Below are 18,327 nucleotides of genomic sequence, written 5' to 3'. Positions count from 1 at the left end.
ATTTAGAGAATCAAACAGAAACTCTTATTGTTTTGAGTTTGAGCTCTTAATATTTCTCCTTTTTACAAACAGATATAACTTTGCAAATGTTTGGTGAAATGTCTTATAGAAGTTATTTTTGTGTCTAATGTTATTCATCTCAGTTTTGGAGTGGATTGGTGTTGTGGTTATTCTGCAAATACAAATCTATAAACATTAAACTTAAATAAACTTCAAATTAAAGTCCAGCACTGGAAAGCTGTTTGAGCAACAAGTCTAAAATTCTCCTCTAAAGAAGAACGAATGTGCATCTTAAACCCTTGATGTCTATCAGTTTGATTTTCTTCTGCTAAACTCATTTATATCTAAAACATATTCATTAAACTTACAGCTGAAAAGACCAACAGAAAACTTCTCTTATTTCATCTTGACCAGACACATTACTATCAGTGTTGTGTGTATATTATCATACCAGTTAGTGTGAGTTTCTCCTGTAGAGTGTCCTGCAGTTGAGTCAGAGCTCTCCTCAGAGTCTCCAGACTCTCATCAGTCTTCACACTGATCTCAGACCAGTTCCTGGTGTTTCTAGAGCTGCACAGGGATGAGTAAATCTACAGCAGGAGAGAGGAGAAATCCTTCATCATGGGGAGTGTTATGGTGTCATATACTGCATTATCATTGATCAGAGAGATGTTGACTGACCTGTAGGAGGTGGAGGTGATCTTCAGTGTGTGAGAGCTGCTCCAGCTCAGTGTTTCTCATCTTTAGCTCAGTGATCTCCTGCTCCAGCTCTTCAATGAGCTCTTCCTCCTGTTTCTCTGCTGCTTTCTGCTGCTCCTCCATCATCTCCAGCAGTTCAGTCTGACATCTCTCAATGGAGCGGATGAGATCAGTGAAGAGCTCGACACGGGCTGCTTTCTCCTCCTCTGTGTTTCTCTGATCAACCAGGACAATCAACACATTATTAGTGGTGTTTGATAAGACAAGAATCAGTGTTACTATTGATCATACTTCAGTGTTTTTCAAAATCCCTCAACTAAAGTATTAAACTTCATCATTCTTCATTAGTTCATAAACTTCATTAAACTTCAAAATGCACAATATTGCTCTGACCTTTTCTCTTTTTTATATGTCCCCCCCCCCCCCCCGCCACACACACACCCCGGCTCCTTCCGAATCAATGTTTAGAACTTCATATAATTACATTATTTTAAACTCACTTTTCTGACTTCTGCTGAGTGTTTGACGTCTTGAATCTTCTTGATTCTGTCCTGGATCATCTGCTGCACGTCTTTCTGTGTCTTCATCAGTTGAGTCTATAGACACAGAACAACACAATATATTTTCATAACTGATTCATTTATATTAAAGACCATGTGATTCCTCATGATAAGAGCTCTTTAAAATCAGTTCCCTTTCATGGGAACATCAACGCTACGTCGAACACATTGGGATCACCTCTGCGTGATTACGTCTTGAAGCACTTGTGAAATCAAACCAATAGTGTGATGGGACATCGCGGGTGACGTCACGGACCAGGAAACTATAAAGCACTCCTGAGAACAAAGAATGCCAGCTTCTGTGTCTTCAGCAAGCACTCTGTGTTATCATGTGTCTTATTTGGTGTTGTCTGTCAGTTATATATACAGCTTAAAAATATCTCTTCGTCTGAGGACAAGAGTATTTTTCGTACACCCAAGCATATATTTTATTTATATATATTCAAGACACGTTATGGCGAGCAAACAACAGTTTGTCAAGTGTGTTCATCCCTGCCCTCGCTTCATCACGGGTGGGGATACACATGAGATGTGCGTTGTTTGTTTAAGAGTGGAGCATGGCCAGGCAGCTCTCAAAGGAGCTGTCTGTGTGCATTGCGAAAAGTTGACTCTCTGAACACTCGGTTCTCGCTGGGCGCTCTTTGACAAAGATAAGGAGAGCGCCGTGGCCAATGTTCCCCATGGATTGGGTCCCGCTTCTGCCGAGGCAGAGCAGCGGCTTTATTTGTGGGGTTCACAGATGGATCTGACAGAGGGGTTAGAGACGGGCCCAGCCTTATCTCTGCCCTCACCTGTCAGATCTAGTGTCTCTCCTCTGGTGGCGAAAGCACACGCTGTGGTTTCTTCTCCCCGGAAAGAGACATCGGCGCTTCATCTATCCACCTCTGAGGAGGTGGATGTGGTAAGCATCAATGCTGGAGAAGAGAACTCGCCATCCTCATCTCCAGCATATGAAACTGGATGAGTGCTTTCTGCCCGCCCGGTCACAGCCTCAGCGTCGGGGACTGCCGTTCTTTCCCTACCTCCACACTGAAGTGACGAGGTTGTGGCAGAGACCAGCGCAGTATAGAGTGTTCAGCCCCCAGACTTCGGTCTATTCTAACATCATAGGGCTGAAACAGTATGGTTATGGGGCGATGCCTCAGGTAGAAGAGATGCTTGTGAGCTATCTCTCTGCATCGTCCCTCAAAACCCCAACGCTGCCCACCAGACCATTAAAGGATTAGTTCACTTTCAAATTAAAATTTCCTGATAATGCAATCACCCTGTGTCATCCAAGATGTTCATGTCTTTCTTTCTTCAGTGGAAAAGAAATTAAGGTTTTGGAGGAAAACATTCCAGGATTTTTCTCCATATAGTGGACTTCAATGGAGCCCAAACGGTTGAAGGTCAAAATTACAATTTACAGCGATCCCAGATGAGAAATAAGGGTCTTATCTAGAGAAACCATCGCTCATTTTCCAATTTTTTTTTTTTTTTTTTTTTTTTTTTAATTTTATACTATTTAACCATAAATGCTCATCTCGAACTAGCTCTCTTCTTCTTCTTCTCTATTTGAATTCCAGCAGTGTAGATTCTGCTAAGTGTATTACTGGGGTAAATTTAGTAATACACTTAGTAGTGTCTACACTGCCGGAATTCTAATAGAGTAGAAGAAGAGAGCTAGTTTAAGATGAGCATTTATTGTTAAAACTTATATAAATTTTTTTTTTTTTTTTTTTTTTTTTTTTTTTTTAGAAAATGAGCAATGGTTTCTCTAGATAAGACTCTTATTTCTCATCTGGGATCATTTAAAGTTCTTTGAAGATGCAATGAAACTGTCATTTTGACCTTCAATCGTTTGAAGGCAATTGAAGTCCACAATAAAGAGAATAATCCTGGAATGTTTTCATCAAAAACCTTAATTTCTTTTCGACTGAAGAAAGAAAGACATTAACATCTTGGTTGACATGTTGACATGGGGGTGAGTAAATTATCAGGAAAATTTAATTTGAAAGTAAACTAATCCTTTAAGAACTACATCAGCACTGGTGGGCAAAGCTTATTCAGCAGCAGGCAGAGGTGGAAAGTCCAGGGGTCAGAAAGTAAAAGTCCTGCCATATTTTTTTTCCACCCACTGAAGCGGTGTTAAAGTTAATGAGATAATTAAGTGATTAATTGAGTGATGATTGAGCATTATTGAAGACACCTGATGATAACAAGCAGAATCACCAAAGGAGAAAATCACAATTTTTAAGACACCATCACAGAGGTCATGGTTTGCTTTAGTTGGGCTTTTGACCCTTCACTTTTTACTATTAGATCTTGTTTGGGCTGCTGTAACTGAGTTATAACAGCCAGACAAGCAAAGAGAATGATAATGATATCACATAATCATTATTTGATCTGAGTCACTGAGCTCATTTAGAGCCCAATCTCTGAGTTAGATTCACATTATTGATTACAGCAGCACTGTGATTCTACAGCACAAGATCCAGCTTTCTTCAAAATAATTCAAAGGTTTCATCAAAAGTTGTTCTTAGAAAAAAGGCTCTTATTTAGACACACAGAGATCAAGAATCAGTCTGTGAATCTCAACAATGGTGAGAATAATTAAGCATGTTGCAGTGCATTCTGGGTGCCACCAATCAAAACTCATCCACGGCTCCCATCATGCATTGCTGCATGAATAAATTATGAGATGAATTGTCTTAGTAATTTTCTTTATTCTCACTATTTAAATTTTGCTGTTTTTCTGTGACTTTTTAGTAGCTTGTTTTTTAATGTTCACAGTTGATCTGTTGATCAGAATATGTTGCTTGTCACCGTCATTGAGATTCACAGGCTGATTCTTGATGTCTGTGTGTGCCTAAAAGACAGACTTCTCTTTTTTTGATCAGAACAACTTTTTAAAAAATTCTTATTTTATTGATAAAGCTGATCTTGTGCTGTAGAATCTCAGTGATGCTGTAATCAATAATGTGAATCTAACTCAGAGATTGGGCTCTAGATGAGTTCAGTGATTCAGATCAAATAATGATTATGTGAAAACATAACCAACGTTACCTGACCATCTTTTCTCTTTGCTTGTCTGGCTGTTATAACTCAGTTACAGCAGCCCAAACAAATTCTAATATTAAAAAGTGAAGGGTCAAGAGCCCAACTAAAACAAACCATGACCTCTGTGATGGTGTCTTAAAAATTGTGATTTTCTCCTTTGGTGATTCTGCTTGTTATCATCAGGTGTCTTCAATAATGCTCAATCATCACTCAATTAATCACTTATTTATCTCATTAACTTTAACACCGCTTCAGTGGGTGGAAAAAAAAATATGGCAGGACTTTTACTTTCTGACCCCTGGACTTTCCACCTCTGGCAGCAGGTCAGGCTGCAGCTTGTTTGCATACGATGTCAATTTTGCAAGCTTTCCAGGCTGACCTGCTGGGGGAAATAGACGAGAGCGGGGAGGCTAGTTTTAAAGCAATTCAAGAACTGATTCCTCAGTTCTTGAATTGTTCTCAGTTCTTGATCAGTCCACTGATCTATATCTCCGGGCCACCAAGGAGACGGCTAAGACAATCGGCCATTCTATGGTGGCCCTGGTGGCCACGGAGATGCATTTATAGCTAAATTTATCCTATATTAAGGAAAAGGATAAAAGTGTGCTTTTGGATGCACCGCTGTCTTCCCTGGGCCTCTTCATCGACTCTGTCACTTCAGTCATCGAGAGGTTTCAGGAAGCCAAAAAGCAGTCAGCGGCCTTCCAGAAGTTCCTCCCCCGCCGCTCTCTACCCCCCGAGGCTGCTGAGCGGGAGCAGCCTCGGCCGTCAAGCAGCTCCTTTGCACATAGAGCGCAACAAAAACAGAGTGTTGCCACCCGTGCTCCCCCACAAAGAGCTTGGGGACCGGGACGGGCGACACAGTCGAAGCCTTCCAAGGGTAAGACAGATCTACGGACTGTCATTATCGCGAAGAAGGCTTCAAAGAAGTCCTGAAGCCAGTGTCACAGGACTTCTGAGGGCAGTCCCCTCCGGAAAGGGTCCTGTATCACACTATATGGTACCCGTCCCTCTTCGGTGTCCTCAGGGGGCCGTTCTTCCAACCCTGCCAGCTCGTGTGCTTCAGGGTGCAGCGGTCCCCGCCAACCAACTGAGGAGGCCAGGCCAGCGTTTGATTCGGTTGTTCCCTGCCGGTTTGCCGCTTCATGGTGCCAAGTCGAATTCACAAAAAACTCGAGAGACTGGTTCTCTTAGTAGAATTTTTGGCAGAATGGAAACTTCTCCCCAGTATTTCTCGATGGGTGCTGCTCACAATAGAAAAGGGTCACAGAATACAATTCGGGTCTCGCCCGCCCCAGTTCAACGAGGTCCTCCCTACGGTGGTGGACCCTGAGCTGTCTCTGGTAATGGAATAGGAAGTTATGATGCTCTTGCAAAAAGGAGCTATAGAAAGGGTTTCTTCTCCCAGCAAGCTGTCAGGGTTTTACTTTATTGTTCCAAAGAAGGATGGAGGGTTGCGTCCTATTCTATATTTACGCGTGTTAAATCGCTCTGTGCAAAAGCTCAAGTTCAAGATGCTTACACTCAAATAGATCACCACAGATCAGATGCGAGGACTGGTTTGTGACAGTAGATCTGAAAGACGCTTACTTTCATGTATCCATCCATCATCAGCACTGGAAGTTCCTCAGATTTGCTTTCGGGGCAGAGCTTATCAATACAAGGTTCTTCCTTTCGGCCTAGCACTTTCACCCCGCACCTTCACGAAATGCGTGGATGCAGCTCTGGCTCCCCTGAGACTCCAGGGCATCCGCATGTTGAATTTCGACGATTGGTTCTAGCTTAATCCGAGGAACAGGCAGTTCAACATCGAGATGTTGTTCTGTCCCATATGAGAAGGTTAGGGCTGAGACTCAATTCCAAGAAGAGTGTGCTTCTTCCACCTCAAACTACCAGCTATCTAGGGGTAGTCTGGGATTCCATCACGATGCAGGCACGTCTGTCTCCTGCTCGGGTGAATAGAATCCCGTCTCCCAACCGAGCTTGTGGAGACCATACTCCACCCCAGAGATCCTTCCACGAGAAAACTTTATGTGTATAAATGGAAGCTGTTTGCTACTTGGTGTAGTCAACTTCAGGTGGACCCGTTCCACTCAGTCATGTACTGCAATTTCTCCAAGAAAAATTCTCGGATGGTTTATCTCATTCTAATTTGAAGGTATATATAACAGTTATTTCTGTTTATCATGCTCCTTTGTGGGGCTCTTCTGTGGGAAGAGACCCCCTAGTTATACGCTTTCTCCGTGGTACCCTCCGGGGCACACTCTACTAGGGTTATGGCTGGCTCAAAGGCTTTGATCTCGGGGGTCACCCTCAATGAGACGTGATGCGGCTGGGTGGTCCTCTCAGCATACCTTCATTAGGTTTTATAAACTTGATTTGAGCTCCACTCCGGGGTCTTTGGTGCTCTCGTCTCAAAGATAACAGACAGGAACTTGGTACTATGGCATAGTTGGGATAGGGTTCCCAATGTGTTCGACGCAGCGTCAATGTACCCATGAAAGGGAACGTCTCGGGTTACGTCTTTAACCCTGGTTCCCTGAATAGGGAACGAGACGCTGTGTCGCTTAGTCATACTCCCTGTACGCCTGTGAGCGTCTTGCTTCAGCCAATCAGAAGCTGGCATTCTTTGTTCTCAGGAGTGCTTTATAGTTTCCTGGTCCGTGACGTCACCCGCTCTGAAATCCCGTCACCCTAATGGTTCTATTTCACAAGTGCTTCAAGACAAAATCACGCAGAGGTGATCCCAATGTGTTTGATGCAGCGTTTATAACCCGAGACGTTTTGTCAGGAACTTCTACCTTCTTCTCTTCACTCTCTTCTTCTATAGGAACAGTGTTGTGGTTCTTGTGGTCTTTCACAGCACACATCGGACACACACACGTCTGATCATCTCTACAGAACAGCTCCAGAGGTCTCTCATGTTTCTGACATATATAGTCCTCCAGATTCCTCACAGGATTGATCAGTTTGTGTTTCTTTAAACCTGCCACTCTCAAATGAGGCTCCAGGTGAGTTTCACAGTAAGAGCTCTGACACACCAGACACGACTTCAGGGCTTTCAGCTTTCTTTCCTCACAGACGTCACACAGAACTTCAGGTTTTTTCAGAACTTCAGGTTTTTTCTCAGGACTTTTCTTTTTATAGTGATCTACGAGCTCTCGGAGTATGGTATTAATCTTGAGATCAGGTCTGATCTTGAATGTTTCTTTACAATATGGACAGTTGCAGGTCTGGCTGTTGTCCCAGCACTTATTCAGACAGGTCTTGCAGAAGTTGTGTCCACATGAAGTGCTGACTGGATCAGTGAACACGTCCAGACATATCGAGCACTGAAGCTCCTCAGTCAGTTGACCGCTGGAGGATGACAAATCTGGACAGAGAAATGAAGAAGATAAATCACCTACTACTAGTCTAAAGTTTGAAGACACTTGAAAAACACTGAATTCAAGCTTCTCATGATCTTAGAGTCATTTTGTTTGAAGGAGTATTTTGTAAATTATCGAAATTATGATGAGTTAAAGCAGACAGAGAAGGAAAAGAATTAACAAGTTTAAAAAGAATCTCATGATTAACCTCATGAAGTTGGTTGAATGTAAAGAGCAACTTTGAAGAAATCAAATATGAATTCTCAAATATTTAAGAAATAATGTACAAGCTGATCATTACTGCAAAATAAACCCATTCAAGCTGATCAGTACCCTAATCTGAAGTAGTACTGTACATTTTAAATATCACCATATGAGAATAATTAAAGTCGTTCATGATGCTCTAATTCATTTTTTTCTGGGTTATTGACTTACATGGAGGATAATGGTCAATACTCTTTCTCCTGGTTTTTCTTGCTTTTGTTGATGTTGGTGAAAATTCTGCCATTGTTTTCCCCTCCTCAAGGCTTTTCAAGAAAAACAAAAACAAAAAAAAGCATGATGTATTTCACAATATAAATTATGATCAATAGACTGATCTAAGCCTAATACTGTATGTGTTTCACACACAGTATTTGGTCACTCAGGTTTAAATGAAATCTTGCCTCAAAAGTAAGATTTGGGGTTACTTCATATTCTCTCATGACCATTTAATAAATATTTATATTAAAGTGTTAAAATCTCATTGATAGTGAGAGAAACACAATCACTCCTCATACAGTGAATGACTGTACTCACTGAACAATCTGAACTATGACCTGCTGTTTAGATCACAGCAAGCAGGTCATGTACTTAACTACAAATAAATATATATCTCCACAGAATAAACATAAATATTGTGTGACCAAGTGTTTGTATGACTAAGTATAGTTTTAATGAATATAAATGTGATTTTGCATAACCTGATTTTGCTGAGTTCAACATGTTCCTGGGTCAACATTTTTGTTGATCCTGGAACAACATTCAAATCAACCAATCAGATTTGAGGGACAAGTTTACAGATTATGTCAAGTTTAGGCTTAAAATCATGAATTGGTGCTTCTACATCAGTGTTATTCATCTATCATTTTGGGATAACTTATGGGTAGAGTTAAGTTTAGGGGTAGGAATAGGGTTAAGACTAAATTTTCAGCCTGGAATGTTGTTCCAGGATCAACAAAATATGTTGACACAGGAACACATCTAACTGATCAAAATCAGGACTTGCTGTGATTTTCAGCTGCAGTTTAGCAGGTTTGTCAAGTCTGTCTGCAGCTCACGTTGCTTTCTGTTTCTTTAGTCTTTATATGTAATGTGACAAAATGACAGAAACACCAAACTTTGCTTTACAACCAATCAAATGACATACTTTTAATACAATTCTGAGACCATTTCAGTGCAGTAAACAACTAAAGTAGTTGAGTATTTGACATGCTTAAACCTGATTCAGTTCAACTCATTCCAACTCAACATAAACTCTACTAAACCAGATCACTTCCATTAGAAACCTGTTCAGCTCAATCTCTCGTATATTTCTATCATTACCTGTGAGGATCAGATGTGTCCACAAGACTCTTTGAACGGCTCAATAAATATTCTGTTGTTTAAAGAGGTTGATCGTTTCAGGCATCCATATTGTTGTTGATCAAGTTACTTTTACTTTCTCTGAATCTCTCTGAACTCCAGTGATGTCAGAGCTCCTCCTGTATTTACACATTTACATTTGTCTCTGTATTCAGTGTGTTGGTTCATGTGTGTCTCTTTGTATTGGGACTGATGTTTCTATCAGATTAATATCAGTGGTTGTATATATAGCCTATACTAGTGGACCAAAGAAGAAATATTTGTATGAATTTCTAAACATCTTTTTTGTGATCCACAGAAGAAAGTCACTCAGGTTCATGATGACATGGTGAGTAAATGATGACAGAATGATGCTCTTCCTTTAAAACATTTTCAGTCTTTTCAAAGATAATTGAGGTTGAATCCATGTGTTTGTCAGAATGATTCCTCTGTTGATCTGTTTGGAGAATATAGTTTGACATTCTTAAACTATTAATATGCAGAAGCTCAAACTAATGTAATTACCCTCAAAGAATCGTTATTTAATTTGTTTCATATCTTTGTTTATTGTAGGTGTAAGACTTTAGCCAGCAATACTTCCTCCAATCACTGGGGGTCATACTCCTGCCATGACCAGCAGTACTGCTCCAGGCCACAAAGGGGCGCAGGATGTCTGTTGCCTGCAATATTCCTCCCAGTTACCAGGAGGCAACCATTGGCAAGAACTCTCAGTTGTGCTTAGCAATCATTGTTGATGATACTCACCTGTGTAGGGCCCTATTTAAGTTTGCCTTTAGCCATTGTTTTTTTGTTCAGTCTTGAGCCTACCTAGCTGTGTATCCCGTTACGTACCGTAAGTCTGTTGTAAGCTCTGTGTCCAGGAGATCAGGGTTCTAGCCCTGCTAAAGACAACATTCAAGATTTTAGTCTATAGTCTGGCAATTCCTGCTTCTGTATCATTACAGCAGGTAATTTGCATGAATAATATAATGTAAAGTGAATAATCATAGACTGTAAAAAGGAAGGTGTGGAGTTCTGTCTTGGAGCAGGTGATCATTTGTTGGTGAGGAACCTGTCAGAAAGAGACGGCCCAGGAAAACATCTCAGGTTACGCATGTAACCATGGTTCCCTGAGAGGGGAACGAGACGCAGCGTCTGAATTGCAACGCTTTGGGGAATCCCTTAAACATAAGCGCTCCTGAAGACGTGTACAACTAGTCCAATCGTGATTGGTGCAATGTCATCCCGTGACGTATGCCGGCGGAACGCGGAAGCTATAAAAGAGCCGGCAAACACAGCTGTTTCAGCTATTAATCTGAAGTAAGCAGCTGCCAAGCATGCAGGAAGTATGGCAAGGGGACGCAGCATCTCGTTCCCCTCTCAGGGAACCATGGTTACATGCGTAACCTGAGACATTCCCTTTCGAGGGAACTCGCGCTGTGTCGCCATGGCAATGCTTTGGGGAACGAATACCCGCATCGCCATACTGACAGAATGCCTGTCCTGATGTGAAGCAAAAATGGCACAAACTAGGACAAAAGCAACTGAGAGCCTGGCGTGGCTGGCAGGTCCAAACTATAAAACCTTATGAAGGTGTGTGGGGAAGACCAACCCCCCGCATCACAAATATCTTGGAGGGAGGCCCCTGACCATAGTGCGAAGGACGATGCCATACTCTGTGTGGAATGGGCCCTAAGAGGCAGAGGTGAAGTCAACCCGCGCACCTCATATGCCTTGGATATGGCCTCTACAATCCACTTGCTGATGGTAGGTTTAGTAGCCAGGCAACCTTTTTTTGTGGGCCTGAAGCATACTAGCAATTGATCTGATTTTCTCCAATGAGAAGTCTTTCTGACATAGATCTGGAGGGCTCTGACCGGACAGAGCGACTGCAACCTCTCGCGTTCAGCTGACGTTAGAGGAGGATGGAAGGCCTGGAGGACTGTGGACCTAGCCACATTGGTGGGTACCTTAGGTATGTAACCCGGTCTAGGGTGCAGGACAGCTTTAACACCACCAGGAGCAAACTCCAAACAAGATGGAGCCACAGAGAGAGCTTGTAAGTCCCCAGCTCTTTTGAGGGACGTAATAGCCAACAAAAATGCCATCTTAAGTGTGACGAATTTGTCAGATGCTGTCAAGTTTAATGGCTCGAAGGGTGCCAAGGATAACCCTTCTAAAACAACAGTCAGATCCCAAGAGGGAATCCTGACTTGAGCCGTAGGCCTCATCCTCAAAGCTCCATGGAGGAAATGAGTTATTAGATGGTGTCTCCCTAGGAATGCACCATCTAAAGGTGTGTGGAAAGCAGATATAGCCGCCACATACACCTTCAGAGTAGATGTCTATCGTGGCAAACCGGTCCTCGCACTTGATTTGACTCACGATGAGATTCAACGTCAGCATGTTGAACTGAAATCTCCTAAGAGAGCGGTTGAGCTGACGAAGATCTATAATAGGACACAATCCTCCATCTTTCTTCTGAACTATAAAATACCGGCTGTAGAACCCGGTGTTTCTCTCTGTGGGTTTCTCTCTGTGGAACCTCCTCCACCATCACTTGTGCCTGCTCGGGGCCCACCACTATGTTCAAAATTCCATTGAACTTTGACGGGTGAGACTCGAACTGAAGTCTGTAGCCTTTGCGAATGGTGCGAGTGACCCAACTTGATACAATGGCTAGATTTTCCCATGCTGATAGGAAATTTATTAAGGGTACCAGCCTCTCGGGGCCAGCCCCAGCCACATTCAATGGAGCAGGTTTGGTGCCCTGAAGCGCGTCTGCAGCAGGGTTCAACCAATTTAATTTTTCTACAGGCCTTTTTACTGAGATCGAACCCCCCAGAGTCACAAGAGTGTGTGGGACCCATGGGGATGAACCTCTGAAATGCTACCACCTGTTTTTTTGACTCCTGAAATCTCTCGACGACCATAGTTCTGTTTGAGCCTCACCAGAGAGGAATAATGATGAATAGTGGAGCTCAAAAGCCTAGAAGAATATGGTTTATTCCAGGATCTCCACACCTCAGTGTGGAGATCCTGGAAGAACGGCAAGCCCCGATGTTGAGGTTGCTGAGCTGACTGGAGGAAGCACTCATCTAACTTGCTTTTACTGCGCTCCTCCTATCTCTCGGCCAGCCAATTGATATTTAATTTCACCACGGCCCAAGAAACAACCTCCACAAGCTATAAACTGTTAAGGGAATTGTAAGGCTACAGTCGTAATAATGCTATACAACAGTGTAAGGGGAATTTTACAGTTAAAGACCCAAAAGACCAGATATGATGAATATAGACCCGGAGTCAAAGTTTAAAAAAAAATAATAAATTGAAGAAAATTTGAATGAAGAATAGTTTGCACTTTCATCAGCAGAAGCCAGCTTCGTAGGCCGCTCTGCGTACATTCACATTTCCACAACAGTTATACTCTAACAGAGTCAACTAACTATGTCATTACTTCAGGTTGAATGATTCTGATTGGCTAAGATATACAAAAAATACACAAATTTAGTAATCTTCCATACATGGACAGATAGTCAGAAGCATACCTCCCTTTGTCACAATGTTGATGAGGGGACCCTCGATTTAGGTACTGGATGTCCTTTTGGGGTCATGACATGGCGTCTGCTGGTCTCAAGCAGAGTGCCAGTTGTCCACCAGTACAAAGGACCTGCACAGAACACCACATCTCCTCTAACAATTTAGGCCGCTTCAAAAATTTAACATTGCTGACCCATGCTCCCCTGGCAGGTTACAGTTGTATAAAATAAACCAAATAGCCAAGATTGATGTAAAGACAACTATTGTCTATCATCAAATTCCTTGACTACAAAACAAATACATATTTATTCTCTGGAAGCCGGGCTAAACGAGTAAGCACTGTTACTGCATTCCTGGCATGGGCCAGACCCTCAGTCACTCCGTAGATACTAAATACGGACATTGCCTGTAATCATATACACCAGGATATTTACACTGGTTTTTGGAAAACTGTAATTTCCAATTCATTATATAATACAAGGAGATGGATCGTAAATCCACTCCTTTCACTATACCCCTTATAGATAATTTTTAAGAATAAAAACAAAATTCTGCTGTAACTCAAAATAAACAACGAAAAATAAATAAGACCCATCATAATCCATCTAAGTACTTTAAGTTTCTTAAATCATTGTTCAGTTTACAGTCTATAGACATATCATGTACCACCTTAATTGAGAACATCTTTTAAATCTTTCTTTTTAAAACACTTTTAAAAGAAAACAAATTTGCATCATCATTTCAATTATCATTTTCAATAAAACACAGAATTGTTACTTTTACATAATAACCGTTTTGTTAAAGGGATAGTTCACCCAAAAATGAAAATTTGATGTTTATCTGCTTACCCCCAGGGCATCCAAGAAATGGGTAACTTTGTTTCTTCAGTAGAACACAAATGATGATTTTTAACTCCAACCGTTGCAGTCTGTCAGTTAAATAATGGGAGCGAATGGTAACACAATTTATAAGAGTCAAAAAATATGCATAGACAAATCCATATTAAACCCTGCTGCTCATGGCAGCACATTGATATCCTAAGACACGAAACGATTGGTTTGTGCAAGAAACCGAACATTATTTATATAATTTTTTATCGCGCTCTGACAACTGAAGTAATGTCTAGCACTCATTGAAGTATATGCGCGAGACATCACTGCCGTTGTCAGAGCACGATCAGACCTTACTAAGCGAATGCTGAACGCAGTTGGACATAGTGGTGTATTAGAGGTAAAAAATTATATAAATAATGTTTGGTTTCTCGCACAAACCGATCGTTTCATGTCTTAGGACATCAATGTGTCGTCACGAGCCACAGGGTTTAATATGGATTTGTCTGTGCATGTTTTTTGACTCTTAAATCTACACAGAGCTTCTTTCACCTTCAACCCTTATTACATAAATTGTATTTCTCTTGACATCTAATGTCATGCATCCATTTAATGGATGAAAAATAAAACTTTTATCAGTTATATTCACTCCTCCTTTGTTTTCCCATGGCCTTCCATAAATTTGAGGGGTTTCTCTGGATAATTTACTAGTGACTTTGTCAATGTGTCACTTTGTCTCAGCCGTCAAATTTTATAACATTTACGTTTCTCATTCTGATCAAACAAAGAAGACAGTGTTTAAATTTAGACCCTCAGTTGAATTTAGACAAGGGTTTTTAACCCATGGGAGGCAATCTACAATTCCACAATTCTACAATTCCAATTTATATAAATTTTCAATTCCACAATTCCAATTTATATAAATGTTCTTAAAAATACTAATCCAGAGAATAATTAAAATCAACATCATAAATGACAAAAGTCATAATTACCATTAGCAGACAGAGCTGGATATCCAATCCACTTAAAGCTCGTCCCATGTTCTGTATCATCTTTTCATAAGATTCAATCCGAAATATCGGCTTGTCCAAATTTGTTGTTTCACTTATCCCATATGTAATGATAAAACACTCATTCCAGAGGTTAATGACATATACCCACACTGAGGACAGAATATTTCCCCAAACTAACACATAAAAAAACTTAAAGTTCTGTCACCATCACACTCACACACATGAATATGAACCTCTCATTGTCAAGATTTGCTTTTGGTGTTAAATCTAAAAACATATTTAAACTTCACATTTTTCCTGTAGGTTTTACTTAGTTTTCAGTCCCATAGCATATTTCTTCACTATAATTTGTTTTTAGAAAAGTCAGCTGGGTTGTTTTGGTTCTAATCTCATTGTTTTAAACTGTATCAGGCTGATAACAGACAGACAGAGTAACATCCTTGCCCTCCACTGAAGCAGTCTCTCTCTCTTACTGCACAAATAATCTTTTCAACAGAATCACAAGTCTGTAACTTAGACATAATTTAATATTAAATTACTATGTAGAACCCATGGTCATTCTCAAAGGTTAAAATGTAAAATGTTTAACTTTCAAATAAAAACCATTACCACCATCTAAAATGTTATGCTAGTAGCCATTTTTTGAGGTTATCTTTAGTTTAAATGCTGAATGCACTTAACTTTCTCTTGAATCTGCAAAAGCAGTCTTCATCTTTAACCACCACCATGTCTACGAATTATTCTATGCCATATCTAATGACCTGCCGGAGTAAAAACTATAATACAGACACATTAGTTCAAAATAAACACAGCCTCACAGATTCAGGGATTTATAGTACTGCTGCATCTGAAACTTCTATACAGTTCTTCCCAATAGGGCAACCAACATCATGTTAATATATTTTGCTACTGTCTCCCCAGAAATTACGGACAATCACCTCATGGTCTCAGCAGGCTCTTGAAAGCTCATTCCCATCAGCTCTTTATCAATAATCTTCTTCTCCTCAGGGTCTTGTCCCCTGGCATAGTTGCATCAAGTTGTGGACTCGTCACAATGAAAAACAAGCCATCCTAGGAATGTGGTTTCTGGTGAGTGGTATAGAGAAAATTTTTTTTTGGGTGGACTGCTGTACCTTTCACAGGTCATCCCCCCTTTTGATGCTGCTGGCCTCACAGACATCTGCTCCACTCTCATACCCATCTCACATAAACACCTCCCATCAGGGTAGATGCCCAGTGGTGGCGGTAACCCCCTGCCTTAGGTTGTCCCCTCTCTGGCCAAAGAGGATCTTACCCGTCATTGAGAAATCACCTCATGCACACTGGTTACCGCTCTTTCCCATCATGAAATCTTTTTCTTCACCCGAATCAGGTGTTTTCTGGAACTTAGGGAAGTTGCATTCAAGAGCCACCAGAGCCATTGGACTGCCTAATAGTGTCAAAACATGGAGACCCCTTAAATGACAGCAGTATTTAATCACTAAAATCCATTAATCTTCGAAGCAGCAACATAAAAATGCTGAGATTATACTCAGTGAATTTAGTTCTCACAACTGTCCATTCAGTGTAGTGTTCTGCTACATTTGAACAGGAGCCATCGGCCCTGCACATGGTTGTGACTAGGATGAGACAAAGAAGTTACTGGTCATAGAATAAATTCGTCAAAATAGTCACTTCTATCATTTTTAGTCTGCATTATTATTTTAAAGACCTCTTTAAAGTCATTGAGTTTTACTTTGTCACACTTATCAACAAATTGCCTTCTTTATGGCAATCATTTCTTTTAACATCTCTGTGTCCATGATTTTCAACTGAGACACTGTGCTTTTACTATAAATAGCTTGTTATCACTTATGACACAGGCTCAGATAGCAGCATTTAACTGAGAAAGGGGGACTCTTGAGTCATTCATTTTCATAAACTTGTAACATCAAACTTTACCTAGATCTTTTAACTCTGGCTCAGTTTAAGACTTTGCCACAATTGACATTCGTTTTCAAATAAACATCTTTGTTTATATTTGTCATTTACCCACATGTCAGGGAATTTAGAAATTACAAACTTCCTATCAGGTCGAGTCTCTGACAGTGGCAGTCCCATTTTTGCCCCCTGTCACTTTGACCATTAAAACAACAACAACAACAACAACAAAAAATATTTAGAACTTAGAGGTCCTACATCATTTTAGTTATTCACATTCACAGTAGTGATGTGCTCATCACAAGAAAACATACTTGAAAAGCAAACATATTTTTCCATAAGGTGAAACATTCTTTCAGAATTTTTATTTTCATAACATACATTTTTGCTGCTATATTTCTCTTCATTATAGCCACTTATAATCACATATTCCTTAAAACTCAATCTCAATCTTATGACCTTATTTTTCTCTTGTTCTTTCTCAGTTTCACAGAGTGATAGTCTCTTTTTTTGTTTCTTTCCTTTCTTTTGTTTACAATATTTGTGAATATGGCCAAGTTTCCCACACTGTCTACACCTTTTAGGTGGGCTTTTACAATTACGGGTGAGATGGCCCTGCTGACCACAATTAAAACACTCCTTGTCATCTTTATCACATTGGGTAATCAAATTAAACCATCCCTCAGTTACTTCTGGGATTTTTCCATCAGGGGTTAATGGTACCCCACCCATTTTACAAATCCATGAATAAGCACAAACAGCTAAAAATGTTAACTTTTCTGGTTCTTTCTTTGTTTGTAGCCAGTCAAGTTGTTGTTTAACTTTCCAATCAGAATCAAAACCCTGACTAACCATTTTCTTAATAATCTCTGCAAATGTCTTTGAAGTGAGAGCTTCAGAGCAGAGCTGCTTACAGCGTTTGCTCTCTTCCGTCTCATTATCTGTATCAGGACTGATCAAGTTACTGATCAAGTTACTCAGTTTGTCAGCCATATCTTAGTCAAAGTTAATACTCACCTGAAATAGATGGAGGCGGCAATCTTTAAACAACACAGCTTTGGCTTCTGCGTGATGCAACTGAAAATATACTCCAAAATCACAGTTACATATACTGGTCCAATCCAAATAGGGTCACAACTTTATTTTCGTTGGGATCATTCCTGATGCATCCTTGACCAACCCTATCCCTATCTCTATTTCGTCATATTTAACTAAAAGCTTAATCTCTAACTTCCTGAATCACTAAATTCGGGGCGCCCCTGTCAGAGAACTTTGGTTCATGAGACACTAGTAGCAAACCGGCTTACTAGTGACCTCCTACCCTTCAATAGGCAAGAGTTATTTCAACACCTTCTGCCTCTTGCTTTCAGTGTTCCTCCAACCCCTTAATGGAGTGGAGTTATCACCCACCATCTCCCTCTGATGGCGTGACACCAGCCTGTATCCAATGACCTGGTGTACCACACTCACGTCTGAGTGTGTGCGTAAAAAAACCCACCGTCTCACTTCCCAGTTCTCTCAACCCTTCCAACCAGACAGCCCTAACAAAATAATAAAACAGCTTCCTACCTTTTTTTTTTTTTGTTATTGTTTAGCCAGGGATGTCACCGAAGAATGATTGCTCGTATCCTCCACCATTAACTGTAGGAGAATTTTACAGTTAAAGACCCAAAAGACCAGATATGATGAATAAATACACAGATTCACATGATTCACAGCTTCGTCAAGGCTGAAGTTGATCTGAGCTCTGCTCTGA

General features: G+C 40.7%; 1 protein-coding gene across 1 annotated transcript in view; it reads right to left on the bottom strand.

Moving 5' to 3' along the window:
* Positions 1 to 12,870, bottom strand: part of LOC137037140 (uncharacterized) — a 29,378-nt gene extending 16,508 nt beyond the window's left edge. Inside the window, exons 1-6 of the mRNA XM_067410960.1 lie at positions 12,817 to 12,870; positions 8,102 to 8,193; positions 7,100 to 7,671; positions 1,200 to 1,295; positions 682 to 915; positions 452 to 590 (exon numbers count right to left, since the gene is read on the bottom strand). Coding sequence (XP_067267061.1) covers positions 452 to 590; positions 682 to 915; positions 1,200 to 1,295; positions 7,100 to 7,671; positions 8,102 to 8,174 — 1,114 coding nt within the window. The 5' untranslated portion in view covers positions 8,175 to 8,193; positions 12,817 to 12,870. The remainder of the gene's footprint in view (positions 1 to 451; positions 591 to 681; positions 916 to 1,199; positions 1,296 to 7,099; positions 7,672 to 8,101; positions 8,194 to 12,816) is intronic.
* Between the last annotated feature and the right edge of the window lie 5,457 nt (positions 12,871 to 18,327).

The sequence above is a fragment of the Chanodichthys erythropterus genome, chromosome 15 (genome assembly GCF_024489055.1).
Source record: "Chanodichthys erythropterus isolate Z2021 chromosome 15, ASM2448905v1, whole genome shotgun sequence".
Lineage (NCBI taxonomy): Eukaryota > Metazoa > Chordata > Actinopteri > Cypriniformes > Xenocyprididae > Chanodichthys > Chanodichthys erythropterus.
This window is presented reverse-complemented; position numbering and strand designations above follow the sequence as displayed.